This window comes from Centroberyx affinis, unplaced genomic scaffold, assembly GCF_046629955.1.
Source record: "Centroberyx affinis isolate AG114_WGS23_722 - 3 ecotype Tasmania unplaced genomic scaffold, CSIRO-AGI_Caff_v1 ptg005379l_1, whole genome shotgun sequence".
Lineage (NCBI taxonomy): Eukaryota > Metazoa > Chordata > Actinopteri > Beryciformes > Berycidae > Centroberyx > Centroberyx affinis.
In genome coordinates this window covers 246,950-260,104 of record NW_027282687.1, presented here as the reverse complement: position 1 = coordinate 260,104, position 13,155 = coordinate 246,950, and the positions used below count along the sequence as shown (strand labels likewise).

Sequence of the window (13,155 nt, the reverse complement as noted above, 5' to 3'; positions counted from 1 at the left end):
AGGGAGAGAGAGAGAGAGAGTTCAGGCTTCTTTTCCTAAAAAGACCTAGTCATGCAAACTAAGTGGGCTGAGCTGTTATGCCCTTTGAGAGAAGTAACACTTCTTTTACTCTTTCTCTTTGCTCTCGTCCCTCCCTCTCTCCCGCTCCCTCTGACCCTGTCATTCTTCCCCTGTCTGTCTGCGTGTCTGTTATTGATGGGACCTCAGAGCCGCTGTCTTCTCCAGAGCAGCTTGCCAGCAGACACACGGCTCGTGTTCAGACAGCCTCATCTCCACTGGCGTATTCCCTTTTGGTGACCTCACTTGAACGCTCACGCATACACACACACACACACACACACACACACACACGCAGACGCACATACGGGTACGCACACAGATGCACATAAGCAGGCGCACGCGTAAACGCACAGAGGACGAGTGAAGGAGCTGAGCATGTGCAGTAGATGGGAGAAGAGCCGGCTCTCCCTCTATCCCTCTCTCTCTAGTTCTGTGTTTCTCTCTCTGGCTTTTTTTTTCTCTGTCTGTCTGTCTCTCTGTCTCTGGAAAGAAAAGATGATGTAAGCCCAGACTTGTTTGCCAGCTGATTTTACTGTAACGTGGCAGTGTGAGCGTGTGTGTGTGTGTTCTTATACTGCTATCTTTGTGAGAACCAGTTTGAGTATTAGACCTTCAGAGTGAGGACATTTTAGCGAAGTGAGGTCACTTCTGCAAGGGGTTAGTTTAGGTTAGGGTTAAGTGTTAAGGTTAGGCATGTATTGGTGAGGGTTAGGGCATGAATGAGGTCAATGGAATGTCCTCACAAGTACAGTAAGACGTGAGTGTGTGCACTTTGCTCTGCTACACCAGCTGGGTGCTCTTCCCCGCTCTGCCAACAGCTGCAGATGAAGACGGCATGAGATGAGGTGGCACCCAGTTGGCACAGGGAGGAGATGATGGTGCCACGTACGTCAACCAAACACAACTGTCTTACCTGCCAGACGACATCACATCCTGGCTGATGCGGGAGTCATTTACGTGACACGCTCCAGCAAATGTAACTGTGCCATTTTTCGCGAGAAAATCGTATTTATTTTCTCTACAAAAACAGAGACCGGAGTCACAGAGGGTGCACCGGTCTGTCAGCCTGGCCCTCTGACAGTCTGTCTGTTTAATTCAGCTCTTTGCTAAATGTGTAGCGGTCCAGAAGTGTGTGTCATTAGCCGGGGATGGATTTAGCTCTCTGCCATTAGCTTCCCCGTGCCTGCTAGGCTCCGGCTAACCCGTGTCAGCCTCCAACGCACTGCTCTAATTAAGCCCCTTCTCCTACCTACCATGCTTACATTCACATTCTCTGTTCTCTCTCTCACTCTCTCGTTCTCTCTGTCTGCTGCACGCCCACCTTCTGTCATTTAGAGTGACAGGCAGATCATTTTGTTCCCTATACATTACATCTATGTACCTGTGGGCCTGCTCACTTGTCTACAATTAACCTTTGCTCACTAAGCTCATTGGAACACTGAGAGGGAAGCGCTTTGTTCACTCAGTTTTTAAGTCTCGTCTTAGTTATTAATGCAATTCCTACATTTTAATTGCAGCTGTCTCTTTGCACTACGTTGGTGTTTTAACTTGTGATGGCGGTGATTGTGTGACAGTGGTGTGGGTACAGAGAGCGGGGAAGTTGTTAAGAGTGCTTATTGGCTGTTCTGCATATCGGTTCTGGTTTCCGTCGGTCTTCATGCAAATGAGTTGTTACTATGATAAGCTCGGTGAACATATGTTCCACTCCCCATCTCACTATAACATTTCAAAGGTACTTTGCTGGTATTCCTTATTATGGTAATGAACATTCGACCTGATAATGGATGCATCGGTTCAACAGATAAAAGAGTCAGTCAGAGCTGCTGGAATTCAAGTATCAGTCAGTCGCCTGTAAAAGGTAATATGTGGAATATGCTTAGTATGCTTCAGTTGATTGCTTTTGGTTCTGTCTTATTCTCTCTCTCTCTCTCTCTCTCTCTCTCTCTCTCTCTCTCTCTCTCTCTCTCTCTCTCTCTCTCTCTCTCTCTCTCTGTATGTGGATGTGTGTGTGTGTGTGTACAGGTACTCCAAGCTGTCAGACCCAGCTAACTGGCTGAGGATCAACAGGACCAATGGTCAGATCACCACCATGGCCCTGCTGGACCGAGAGTCCATGTATGTCAAGAACAACGTGTATGAGGCCACATTCCTGGCCTTCGACAATGGTAAGTCTGGTAAGTCAGGATGAGTGTGTGTGTTGTGTTGATCTGAATAGTGTATTGTAGGTTGGTTGTGTATGTGCGTGTATTTATGAGTGAGTGAAAGAGCAAAAATGAGAGGGAGGGTGTGTGCATGCATGCATGGTATGTGTAAATATGCATCAACCTTCCATGTGTCCCTTGTGTCTGGCAGAAAAGAATAAGAATAGTATCTGTCACTGAAGGTCTTGAGTGCAGCCACAGCTGCTGCAGCAATCTGTGGAGCTAAAGAGCTAAAGCACTACAAATAGAGGTGCTTGCTCTCTGTGTTAGTAGGAGGGACCCAGGTGTTTTTACACCAGTGAGAAATGAGGGATTGGTTTGTGGGGTAAAACTACAATGTTGCCCTGAAGCACACCAACTTAAGCTCAACAAAGTGTTGACTGCCTATTGATTCAGGAGCCTAGTGTCAACAAGGGGATATATTCCACTTTGATTGAAATTCTCTTTACTTATTCTACTCAAGCGAAGCAGGAGAAGCAACAAAGCACCCAGCCAATCATAACCGACAAGTCGGTCGATGGGCCTTGGGGCCCGGGGCAATAGACCTTTACATAGTTGATGCACCAAGTTACTGTCTGATGGAAAACAAAGTTGAAACACAACACTGATGAGCTAGTGGAGTATACTCCATCTATGCTGCACCGCATCAGTAATTTAGCCCAGGCCTCTGACAGGCTTTGTGTGTGTGTGAATGTCAAGGCTACAATATATCATCGCAGAGTCTGTTTGTTTAACAGAGCAGTGTAGACACTTTTTCAGCCACAGTTTAGCTTATGTTATGATAAGCGCTCTCAGCAATAGTATCACCGAAGGAGGTCTGGTGATAGTAATAATTACCTGAGCACATCCATTGATTTTATTTGGTGCGGAACATTTCACTTTTTTCCCCAGCTACTGTGGAAAAAAATCTAACTCCAATCATGCCCTGTTTCTTTTAAAGGACTGTGGAGTCTTTTGATCATTTTAACTCTGCCCACATCTTCACTTCAGTAATTTGAACCACATCCCAGTGAGTACAAGCAGTTTAAAATGAAAGAAAGTCTCCAATTTGTTTTTGTACAAGGCACATTGTGCCCACATTGTGGCCCTTTGGATCCGCCACTACCATTGGTGACATGAGATCACTTTCCCTGTGACCACAAGGAAAACAGTGTTGGGTACTGACTTTAAATTAGATGTTTGTAATCATTTTCAGTCAAAGCCAAATGTATTTGTCTCACCCTAGAACCCAAGCTCTCCAAAAAATGACTCTTGTTGTGTGGCACCCTCTTGAGACAAGCAAGTTCAAGTTCACGTTACTTTTGTAAAAACAAGCATCGCAGTTAAAAAATATTGAGATGCTTATTCACCATCTTAGCATCATCGACCATTAATTCACCACTGATCGACCATTAGCACCGTCTTGTACAGCAGCAGCAACAGAAAAGCAGCATTTCTGTGCCAACTAAAGTACAATAGAGGTTTTGGCTGTTGATGATGCATAAAAGAGTACAAATCTGTCTCTCAACCTGATGCTTCTGGGCTGGTCTGGCTGATGATAGCTGTAAGAAATACTGAATAAGTTATGTTGAGCTTGTAGTGCTGGATGTAGTGAGGTTTAGAGTTTGAGTAATTTCTCACAGGGTTTTGCAGAGTGCAGATAATAACAATCTTTGTGTGAGAGTTGTCCCTTCCAATCTGAGTCTTGCCTCAGCCTCTTTGAAAGCAGGAAGTTCTAAACACAGGGAGTAAAATATTCATGCGTCCTTTCATTTGTTCTGGCTGTTTTGTCTGGGAGCTCCAGTACAAATGTATACAGTATTGTCCTTCCATTTTCAACCCCTCCGTAAACAAATTCTCTTTCCTCGCGTTTGTCTCTCCACTCACTTAGCCTGCATGTCTCTGTTTTCTCAGTTCTGAACATGAATCAGCTGGAAAAACTGCAATTCAAATGGAAGGATTGTTTTGTTGTTTTCTGTAGTTTTCTCATTGCTTTCTCTTTCATCTCCCCATTCTTTCTTCTTGCTCCATCCCCCGTCGCTTTGTCTTTATTCCTCTGCCTAACCGCTGTTCACCTCTCCCTCTACCACTATCGCACCCTCTCCTCTCTAACTTTTAATGCCCTCCCTCCTTTGATCTTCCCCCCATTCTCTTTCCCTCCTGCTTCCTTCCTCGCTTCTTCTACTCCTCTCTTTCCCATCGCCTCCCCTCAGGCTCCCCGCAGGCCAGCGGGACGGGAACCCTCCAGATCTACCTGATCGACGTGAACGACAACGCGCCGGTGCTGATGCCCCGGGAGGCCCAGGTCTGTGAGCGCGCCCGGCCCAACTCCAGGGTCAACATCACCGCCTCGGACGCCGACGCCGACCCCAACGTAGGGCCCTTTGTCTTTGAGCTGCCCTCCTTTCCCACCAGCGTCCGACGCAACTGGACCATTTCTCGTCTCAGTGGTAAGACCAGACCCAGATTTTGGTTGGTTTGGTTTGGTTTGGTTTGGTTTGGTTTGGGCTGAGATGTTGTACATTATTCTGACTAGATTTACACGGATTCACCTCATTTTGGTCACTTTACCTTGCGGCATTCGGCATCCCCAGCTGAATTAAACTCTATGCTCGGTGGGAGGGATACAAAATGCCCGCTGCAAAATGGCCACAGATGGGACTGCCGACATCAAGCGAAAACAAAGGATTGCTCTAAGCTGTGAGAGAAGTCCCAGTTTAGCAAAATGTCTCACAAAGCTCACAGAGAGAGAGCCGGCTACCATCCGGTGTTGACGTACGATCTGTCGCTCGTGACAAATGAGATCCATTCATCTCTCTGTCCCCTGAGCCACCGATCTGTCAACTAATCCACCCAGATGGATGTATCACAGCAGTTGTCTTGAGGACAAATCTGATCACATACCTGGATTCTTCTCCCACAGAGGTTCTTGCCTTAGCTTGACTGAGTGATAGATGCTGAAGGTTATATGCTCTGTTTTTATCTTGAGTGCCTCCTCGAATACAGAATGATTGCAGTATGTTTGGCTTCTTGTCACAGCTGTTTTCATTTAGGATGTCATTCACTCCTACCTACGTACATGAGGGCGTGAAATCATGCAGTAAACAAAATATAATTTCTCTACAGCGTACTGTCTAATCTAATTTTCCCCTTCTTCTTCTTCTTCTTTTTCTTTCTCTCTCCACCCTCATGTCTTCTTCCCTCCCACTCTGCCCCCCCTCCCCTCCCTCCCCCATTCTTTTTGCTCTCTCTCTGATATGTCTCTCCACCCCCTACCCACAATCCTCTCTCTCTCTCTCTCTCACTCTCTCCAGGTGACTATGCCCAGCTGAGGCTGAAGATCCCCTACCTGGAGGCGGCGGTGTACGACATCCCCGTCATCGTGTCCGACTCGGGGAACCCTCCTCTGTCCAACCGCTCGGTGATCAGGGTCAAGGTGTGTCCCTGCGACGAGAACGGGGACTGCAGCACCACGGGGGCTGTAGCCGCCGCCGGCCTGGGCACCGGGGCCATCATCGCTATACTCATCTGCATCATCATACTGCTCAGTGAGTACGGCAAAATGGAATGCAAACACGCGCACAATACACACACTCAATATTGGCTCATCATATCAATATTCATCATATTCATCAATATTAAAAAGGCACTCCAGAGGAGACGTGTTGGATCGCAGTCGCAGCTTTTGAAGATGTATTAAGACTGCACACCATGCACTTTTGAACATGTTTAATATTAAATACAGTATCAAACAAACACTGTGCACTAACGACAGTACCTTATGACAACTGTCTATGAGCACTGCCTAATGTGTTGCTGCTGCGTGTCTTGCAGGCATGGTGCTGCTGTTTGTGGTGTGGATGAAGCGCAGGGAGAAGGAGCGGCAGGCAAAGCCCCTGCTGATCGACCCTGAGGACGACGTCAGAGACAACATCCTCAAGTACGACGAGGAGGGAGGGGGAGAGGAGGACCAGGTACTACTGAAATACATATGTCATTTATATGATATATACTCATAACGCCATCACAGGGAGTGTTTTTCCATTTCATTTGGATTTTTTGGTTTCATGGCTGGATTCCATGTGGCTCCACACACCCAGTTGACCGTAATATTTACCACAATTATTCATATGCTAATGACAATACAAAAGTCAAAGGTGTAAGCTTGTGTGCAAAGCAGCCTTGGAGGCATATGGTCTACACACCCTGAAGACCTCGCATTAAGCTGATTTTTGCATTATCCAAAATGCTAAGGCTTGTAAATATGTACAATATCAGCAAAAAGCTACAAAACAGTTAATGAGCAGTGGCACCACTGAGAAATATAAAAGTTATTTTTCACTAGGCCACAAAACTCCCATCTTTGCGTTTAAAAGTAATGCTTACCTTCTCATCATGCGAGTGGCCTGGAATTCATGACTACTCAGTGAAAGTGAGTGAAAATTGTGAAAAATATATTGCTTAACAACAAGACTGAAACACTGATAACCACTGGCCATTACAGCTGCTTTTTCCCAGAAATGTTTCTTCATGCAGCAGAGGACAATTAATCCATGTACCATATTTATACAATCATCAGTAAAATAAATTATATCAGATGTATAGATTATATCAGATGTGGCAAAAGTAGAAAACAAAATCCTGGAACATTAGCACATGACCTCTAAGGTTTGTACACTCACCATACATGTATATTAGCAGGTTAAAACAGGTTAAAAGGTTGTGATGATGAGCATGATGATGATAATCAGATAAACACATAAACTGACTCTCAGCTTTCTCCTGCCCCCTCCTCCTCCACCCAGGACTATGACCTGAGCCAGCTGCAGCAGCCGGAGTCTCTGGACCACATCATCAATAAGCCGGCGGGGGTGCGCAGGGTGGACGAGAGGCCTGTGATCGCCGAGTCCCAGTACCCCGTCAGGCCCAGCCTGCCCCACCCCGGAGACATAGGAGACTTCATTAACGACGTATGTTCCCCAATGCAAAGATTGAATGGAGAAATAAGTCGATTCAGAGAAATGCAGGTTTTTGGCCAAGTCTTTTGTGAGCTGATTCCAGTTACAACACATTGTAGCAATGTTTGACGCAGACTGAGTGCGCTGTTCATGTTATCCCATTGATGCAACCCATAGGTAGGGTTCGACCGATATGGGTTTTTGAAGGCTGATGCAGATACCCATATTCTTGGATTGAAGCAGCCAATAGTTGATATTGTGTTGACATTCAATATCTTTAAATTTGATCATTTTCATGCCAGAAATTTCCCAAAAGAATTGTCCCAGAATCTTCTGAAACTGCCAGTACAAATTAAATAGTTTTAGGTTGATTAGCAGCTCCTTAAGACCGGCAAATTTCTCTCAGGTTTCATTGCAGGCTTTACAGAATGCCATCCCTGAAACTGCTGAGTAAAACACATCCTCACCTCCATAATATCGGCTGGGGACGGCACTGACTGGCCGATATCCAATTTTTATGAAAAGGCCAACATTGGCCTGACATCTCGGTCTAACCCTTCTCATAGAACAGCAAATACCGCAACTCAGAGTGGGAATTGAGGATCTTTCTCTCTCTCTGCTTCTCTCTCCAGGGTCTGCGGGCGGCAGACAATGACCCCACCGCCCCTCCCTATGACTCCCTGCTGGTGTTCGACTACGAGGGCAGCGGCTCCACCGCCGGCTCCGTCAGCTCGCTCAACTCCACCAGCTCAGGGGACCAGGACTACGACTACCTCAACGACTGGGGCCCTCGCTTCAAGAAGCTGGCCGACCTCTACGGAGGAGGGGACGACGACTGAGAGAGGACGGGGGGGGGCTGGGCTGGGCTGGGCTGGGCTGCGGCGGGGGGGGGGGTCTGGAGAGGCGGGGTTGTCTCGGACGGATGCTCCTCGAAACCGCGGACGGGGGCCCAAGAACCCGACACAGGCTCCGGTGGTAGACATGTGAGGACCGGACCCTTCCACGGGGCTGTGTTAGTTTGTTGACAGCAACCGAGCCCTCAACCGCGAGTTCTGCTGCAACTGCAACTGTATTCTGGCTTTATATTTTTTAGTGGCGAGTTTTTTCAGTGTGATTTTTTTTTGTCCGTTTTGTTTCTTTTCTCACCACGCCGGACCCGGAGCTCTCTGGGGACAAATCAAGGCGGCCGTGAGAGACGCAAGTAGTGAATTTGTGCTTTGATTGATCGATTACTGGAACAAACCCATCTTTTTGCTTTGGTCTCACACACTGAAGAGAATGTTCTTTTTCGGGAAGACGCTCTCTGACTCTCTCTTTTCACTCTGTCAACTTGAATTTCCTTAGAACAGAAGCACTGTCATTTTATAAAGTGCCTTTTGTGGTGTGTTTTTGTATCAGACTCCTGCTATCTCAGGGTCGGTTGCCATTCGTGCAGTTTCGGGCGGCACGTTCCCTCATCGCCCCCCCCCCCTCCCAACCCTGCCTATCACTTCTCCTCTCCCCTTCACAGTGGTGCAGATGAATAACCCCAGCAGCCAGTCACAGGAGGGCAGGACACAACCAGGGCAAACTGTTAGGATCTGATAACCCAATGAATTCTGCTCCCTGGCCGAAAAAAGAAGCCAGCGGGAGTTGTTTTTGGGGCGAAGCAACCCCTCTGTTCCAAGGACCTGCTGTGTTTGGACCTTCACAAGCATCGCCGGGTCACCGCAACTTCGGCTACACGCTGATATTGTGCGTGAGCGTTTTTATACGTGCAGGGGGTTTTCTAACTTCGTGGAGAATGCCTGCCTTTCCTCTGTGGACTCGTGAGTTCAGGAGCCTTTATGTTGAGACGCTTGCCTGCCCTGTATGGTTTTGTGTTGCTTTCTCCACAGTGTAAAGCTTATATAGGCATGATCTGAGTAGTGTGACCATGTAAGACTTGAAATGACTTTGAACGAAGGCATCGGAGAGGTACTGAAAGGATTTTTCTCGCCTTGAACATTCCCGTTTTTTATAGGCCAACGAAACTATTAAGAGGTGCATGATTTTTTTTTTTCTTTCTTTTTTTTTTCAAAATGTTTTACTCAACGCACTTGTTACTATGTGGTGAGAATGTGAAAATAGTCAGCGGAAACTATATAAATATACTCTGTATAAAGACACTGAGAAAATAAAAATACTGTAAGATACCTATTTTTGAAGTATTAATGATTAATGAAAAGTTGCTGCTCTCTTTCTCTAGCTCTTCAATGGGCTGAGGGATATTTTTTGGCCCGTTCATTTTCAATATGTGGATGTTCTGTTTCTTTATGTCTTCTGTTTAAGCGTATATTTCCATTTTGCTCAAGATGCCTGCTTATAGTTTTTTTTCTTTATTTTTTCATTTGGCCGATTGTTTTCTAAAATTTTAAAGAAGCTTTGTTATACTCCTGTTTTTTATATATGAAACACAGCCTTCCCCTTTCGCTCTCTATTGTCTTTGACAAACGCGTTTCTCCTGCCGGTCTCTGGCCTTGGGACAGTGGAAGGTTCAATAGCCATGCCTGCTGATAGTTGTTCTATTATTCAGTGTATCGGGATTCTTTTCTTCATTCATCTAGATACTGGATATGTGCTTTAGAAAATAAACAAGACATGTTTTGAAAATGTGCCACTTTTTTTGAATGTTGACTATCTGCATCCTTTTCTGGTGTATGCTGTACTGTATGATATGGTTGGTTCAGTAGTAGCCATTAAAAAACATTATGTCACTCGTTGGAGCTCTAACTAGTGCTACTGGGTATCATTATTCATTACAGCCTTATCTCAAGTAGCTTAGACTTAAATTCACCACCTTTGTCCAATGTCACCACAAAATTGAATGACTGCATCTCCTTTATTTTTAACAGTGGAACAATGTATTTTCCCCCGCTTCCCTAAGGCTACATGTTAGAAAGGGTCATGAAGTGGATAAGCTTCCCTTTGGATTTGAGCATTTAACCTTTGACCGTATTGTTTAGATATGACCTCATTTCCTCATGAGACTCCCTCCTTTCATCCTTTCCTGCATCTCCTCCATCACAGAAGAAGAAGGAGTAGAGTGGAGCAGCATACTAGCCTACTAGGGGTCAGGAAGTGTATTTGTGTCCATTCGTGTGATTTCAATTAGTCAGCTGAGGCGCCAAAAAACGCACTGGGGATTTAAAGGGATTTAATCCTCTCCGGCTGTGTGTCTATCAATTAGCCACACCATTAATCCCCACGGCGTAATCTCATTAGATGGAGCGCCTTTAATGAGACACTCTGAGAGAAAGCAGAGAGTGAGACAGGGAGAGAGAGAGAGAAAAATGAGGTGGATGCAAGTATAGGCCATGTGGAGAACTGATTAGAAGGCGGAAACGGAGGGTCAGCAGAGGGAGGGGGGAGGGGGAAACTCATGCACAGCAGGGGCAACGCATAACATTTAGAAAACCCTGGTAGAAAAAAGAAGAGTAAAAGGGGGAAAGGGAAATGGAGCAAGGTATCGGCTTGTGTTGCCCAACCTGGCCAAATAAGAGAGCAGAAAGAGAGAGAGAGAGAGAGAGCGTGATGGAGAGAGAAAGAAGGCAGGTAGAGATGAGCAGAGCTGATTAACTGTGAGCGTGCTGGGCTAGTTAATGAGGGCCGCTTTGATTCCCCTGTTAATCTCTGTTGGAATATCCCTGTAATGAGAACATCCAATAATATAAGCTAACCTTCAATACAATAATGAAGGCCTCCATGGGCCCAGTGAAATTGTGGAACCACATTAATAAGAGAGCCATAAGCAGTGGGTTCCATTGCTCTGGAATAATAATGAAGTTGGTAAAAAGTCATCTCAGTCGTAGCCAGTCATGATAAGGAGATTAACTTCATGGAAGGTTTCTTTGATGGGCTTAGAGGCCGTTCACTTGGCCTCCCTATGGCAGATAGAAAGACTGAGAGAGCAAAGCAAACTGGAGTTGCCCCCTTGATAAACGCCGTACACAGACCGAGAGCTTTGCTGCTGGCTTGCAGCCAGTGCCTTGTGTGTTGTAAATAAAGTTCTCCTCTTCAAACGTGTTCAGGCCCGGCTCTTTTCATTTCCTCTCCATAAAGATAGCGAGTCTCTTGGGCCGGTGCTGGGAACAATTCAATCTGAAAATGACTCGGACCAGCGGATTTTGGTTGCGATGCCGGCTGGGTAATCAACTGTTTAGAGCTGATGGGGTTGCTGCTTTTCGGGCAAGGCGCTGCCCAGGACCAACAGGCTTTGCTGGCTGCTTTTCCGCTGACACAGCTCTGGATCTCCTGCTATTTTAAGACTGGGTCTAAAATGAGATCAAAGCAGCAGAATCAATTTGACATTACCGCTGGGAGTGGGGGAGAGAGTATCCACTGTTAAACAGCTCTGGCCATTCATGATGCAGGCGATTGGCCCAGTGGAGAGAGAGTTTTTAAAACCACTTTTCACCACCATGCTGTCGCCGTGATATGATGCTCATCCAGAGGCAAATCCAGGTCAGCCAGTCGAGGGTGAGACACTTCAGTCCTCTACACCTGTGTGCTATCAAACTTCATCATGGCTTACAGCACTTGAGAAAATCATTTTATACACAACATTTCTGTTCTTTATTGAGCAGAATCTAATTAATAAAAGGAAGTAATAGTTCTATTATTGTGTAAATGCAACTCAAAGTAAGTACTTAACCATCTAACTATGAGTCTTAACACTTAACTCCCATAATCCTCATGTCAGAAAGAACTATACATAATCACCATGAAATTAATTCTGTCCCTGCCCCCTCAACAAGTACATGAAACTCAGGCTGCCTCCGCTGCATCGCCCCTATACGGACCGATGCTGTGTGCCACTGCATGCTAGAGCACAGCTGGAAATATGAGCAGCGCATTTCTCAGCCCAGCCATTGCTCTAATCAACTAGATGTAATTGCTCCCCTAACCCACAGGCTAAGTGGCTTCCCCAGGGCAGCAGCCACATCTCTAAAGGGTGCGAGACGATTCCCTCACAGTCTGCGGTGTCCTTTAGGGTACAGTCCAACTTCCATCCCCATCTCCCCTTCCATCTACTTCCATTTCCCTTCGTCAGCATCACTCCAGGAAGGCAGACCATGAATAATTGATCTATAGCAGGGTCATTAGTATAAATAAATAATTGGCCACCACACGTGTGTACCAGCATTAAGCTTGTAAGTGTAATGATGATATAACAATAACATGATAGAGAAGAATGTCCACCTCTCTTGGCATGTGCCTGACGGATTAGTCGCCGCCTGGTGACTTTGGTCTGTGTTTTAAGTGTGTGTGTGTGTGTGTGTGTGTGTGTGTGTGTGTACAAACTCCTCGTTCCACCTCAACAGGACACATTTACATATGCTTCATGGTATTCCCCATCAAAGAGACTCATAACACTCTTCATGCATAATTCATTTGTTTTTTTGCTGAACCTTACACAGGGTAAAAGTGCTTCAAGGCAAGGTGAATTTTTAGGTCTAAAGGTGTTTGTCAAATAGAAGGAAAGCAATGCATTATCATTTATATTTGCCAAATGTTTCTTTGTGTCTTTGCCTTCTAAAAGTATACTAGCACCATTTAATGACATAAAAATATGATTTTGTGTTATATGAAAACAAATGCATTGAGTCTGCAGAGTGTGTGTGTGTGTGTGTGTGTGTGTGTGTGTGTGTGTGTGTGTGTGTGTGTGTGTGTGTGTGTGTGTGTGTGTGTGTGTGTGTGTGTGTGTTGGAATGGCTTGTGTTCATTTTTGAGACAGACCATCCGTTTAGCCTTCTTAGATAAAATTACCTTGACCTAGGTTATATTGGTAAGATAATGCTCCTGATATTTGACAGCTTTGGACATGTTCACAAACTGGCAGTTAGGGCCTTACTGACTGCAAGTCCAACTAAAAACAGCCAAACAACTACTGGGTTCAGTCTCTGCAGTAACAGTTGCCTCCTGGATTGTGTGGCGGT

The 13,155-nt window shown here is 45.7% G+C and overlaps 1 protein-coding gene across 1 annotated transcript in view; it reads left to right on the top strand.

Moving 5' to 3' along the window:
• LOC139667227 (cadherin-4-like) overlaps positions 1-8,037 on the top strand; it is a 29,620-nt gene extending 21,583 nt beyond the window's left edge. The window contains exons 7-12 of the mRNA XM_071546658.1: positions 2,083-2,225; positions 4,454-4,690; positions 5,555-5,788; positions 6,075-6,214; positions 7,046-7,210; positions 7,831-8,037. Coding sequence (XP_071402759.1) covers positions 2,083-2,225; positions 4,454-4,690; positions 5,555-5,788; positions 6,075-6,214; positions 7,046-7,210; positions 7,831-8,037 — 1,126 coding nt within the window. The remainder of the gene's footprint in view (positions 1-2,082; positions 2,226-4,453; positions 4,691-5,554; positions 5,789-6,074; positions 6,215-7,045; positions 7,211-7,830) is intronic.
• Positions 8,038-13,155: the final 5,118 nt, after the last annotated feature.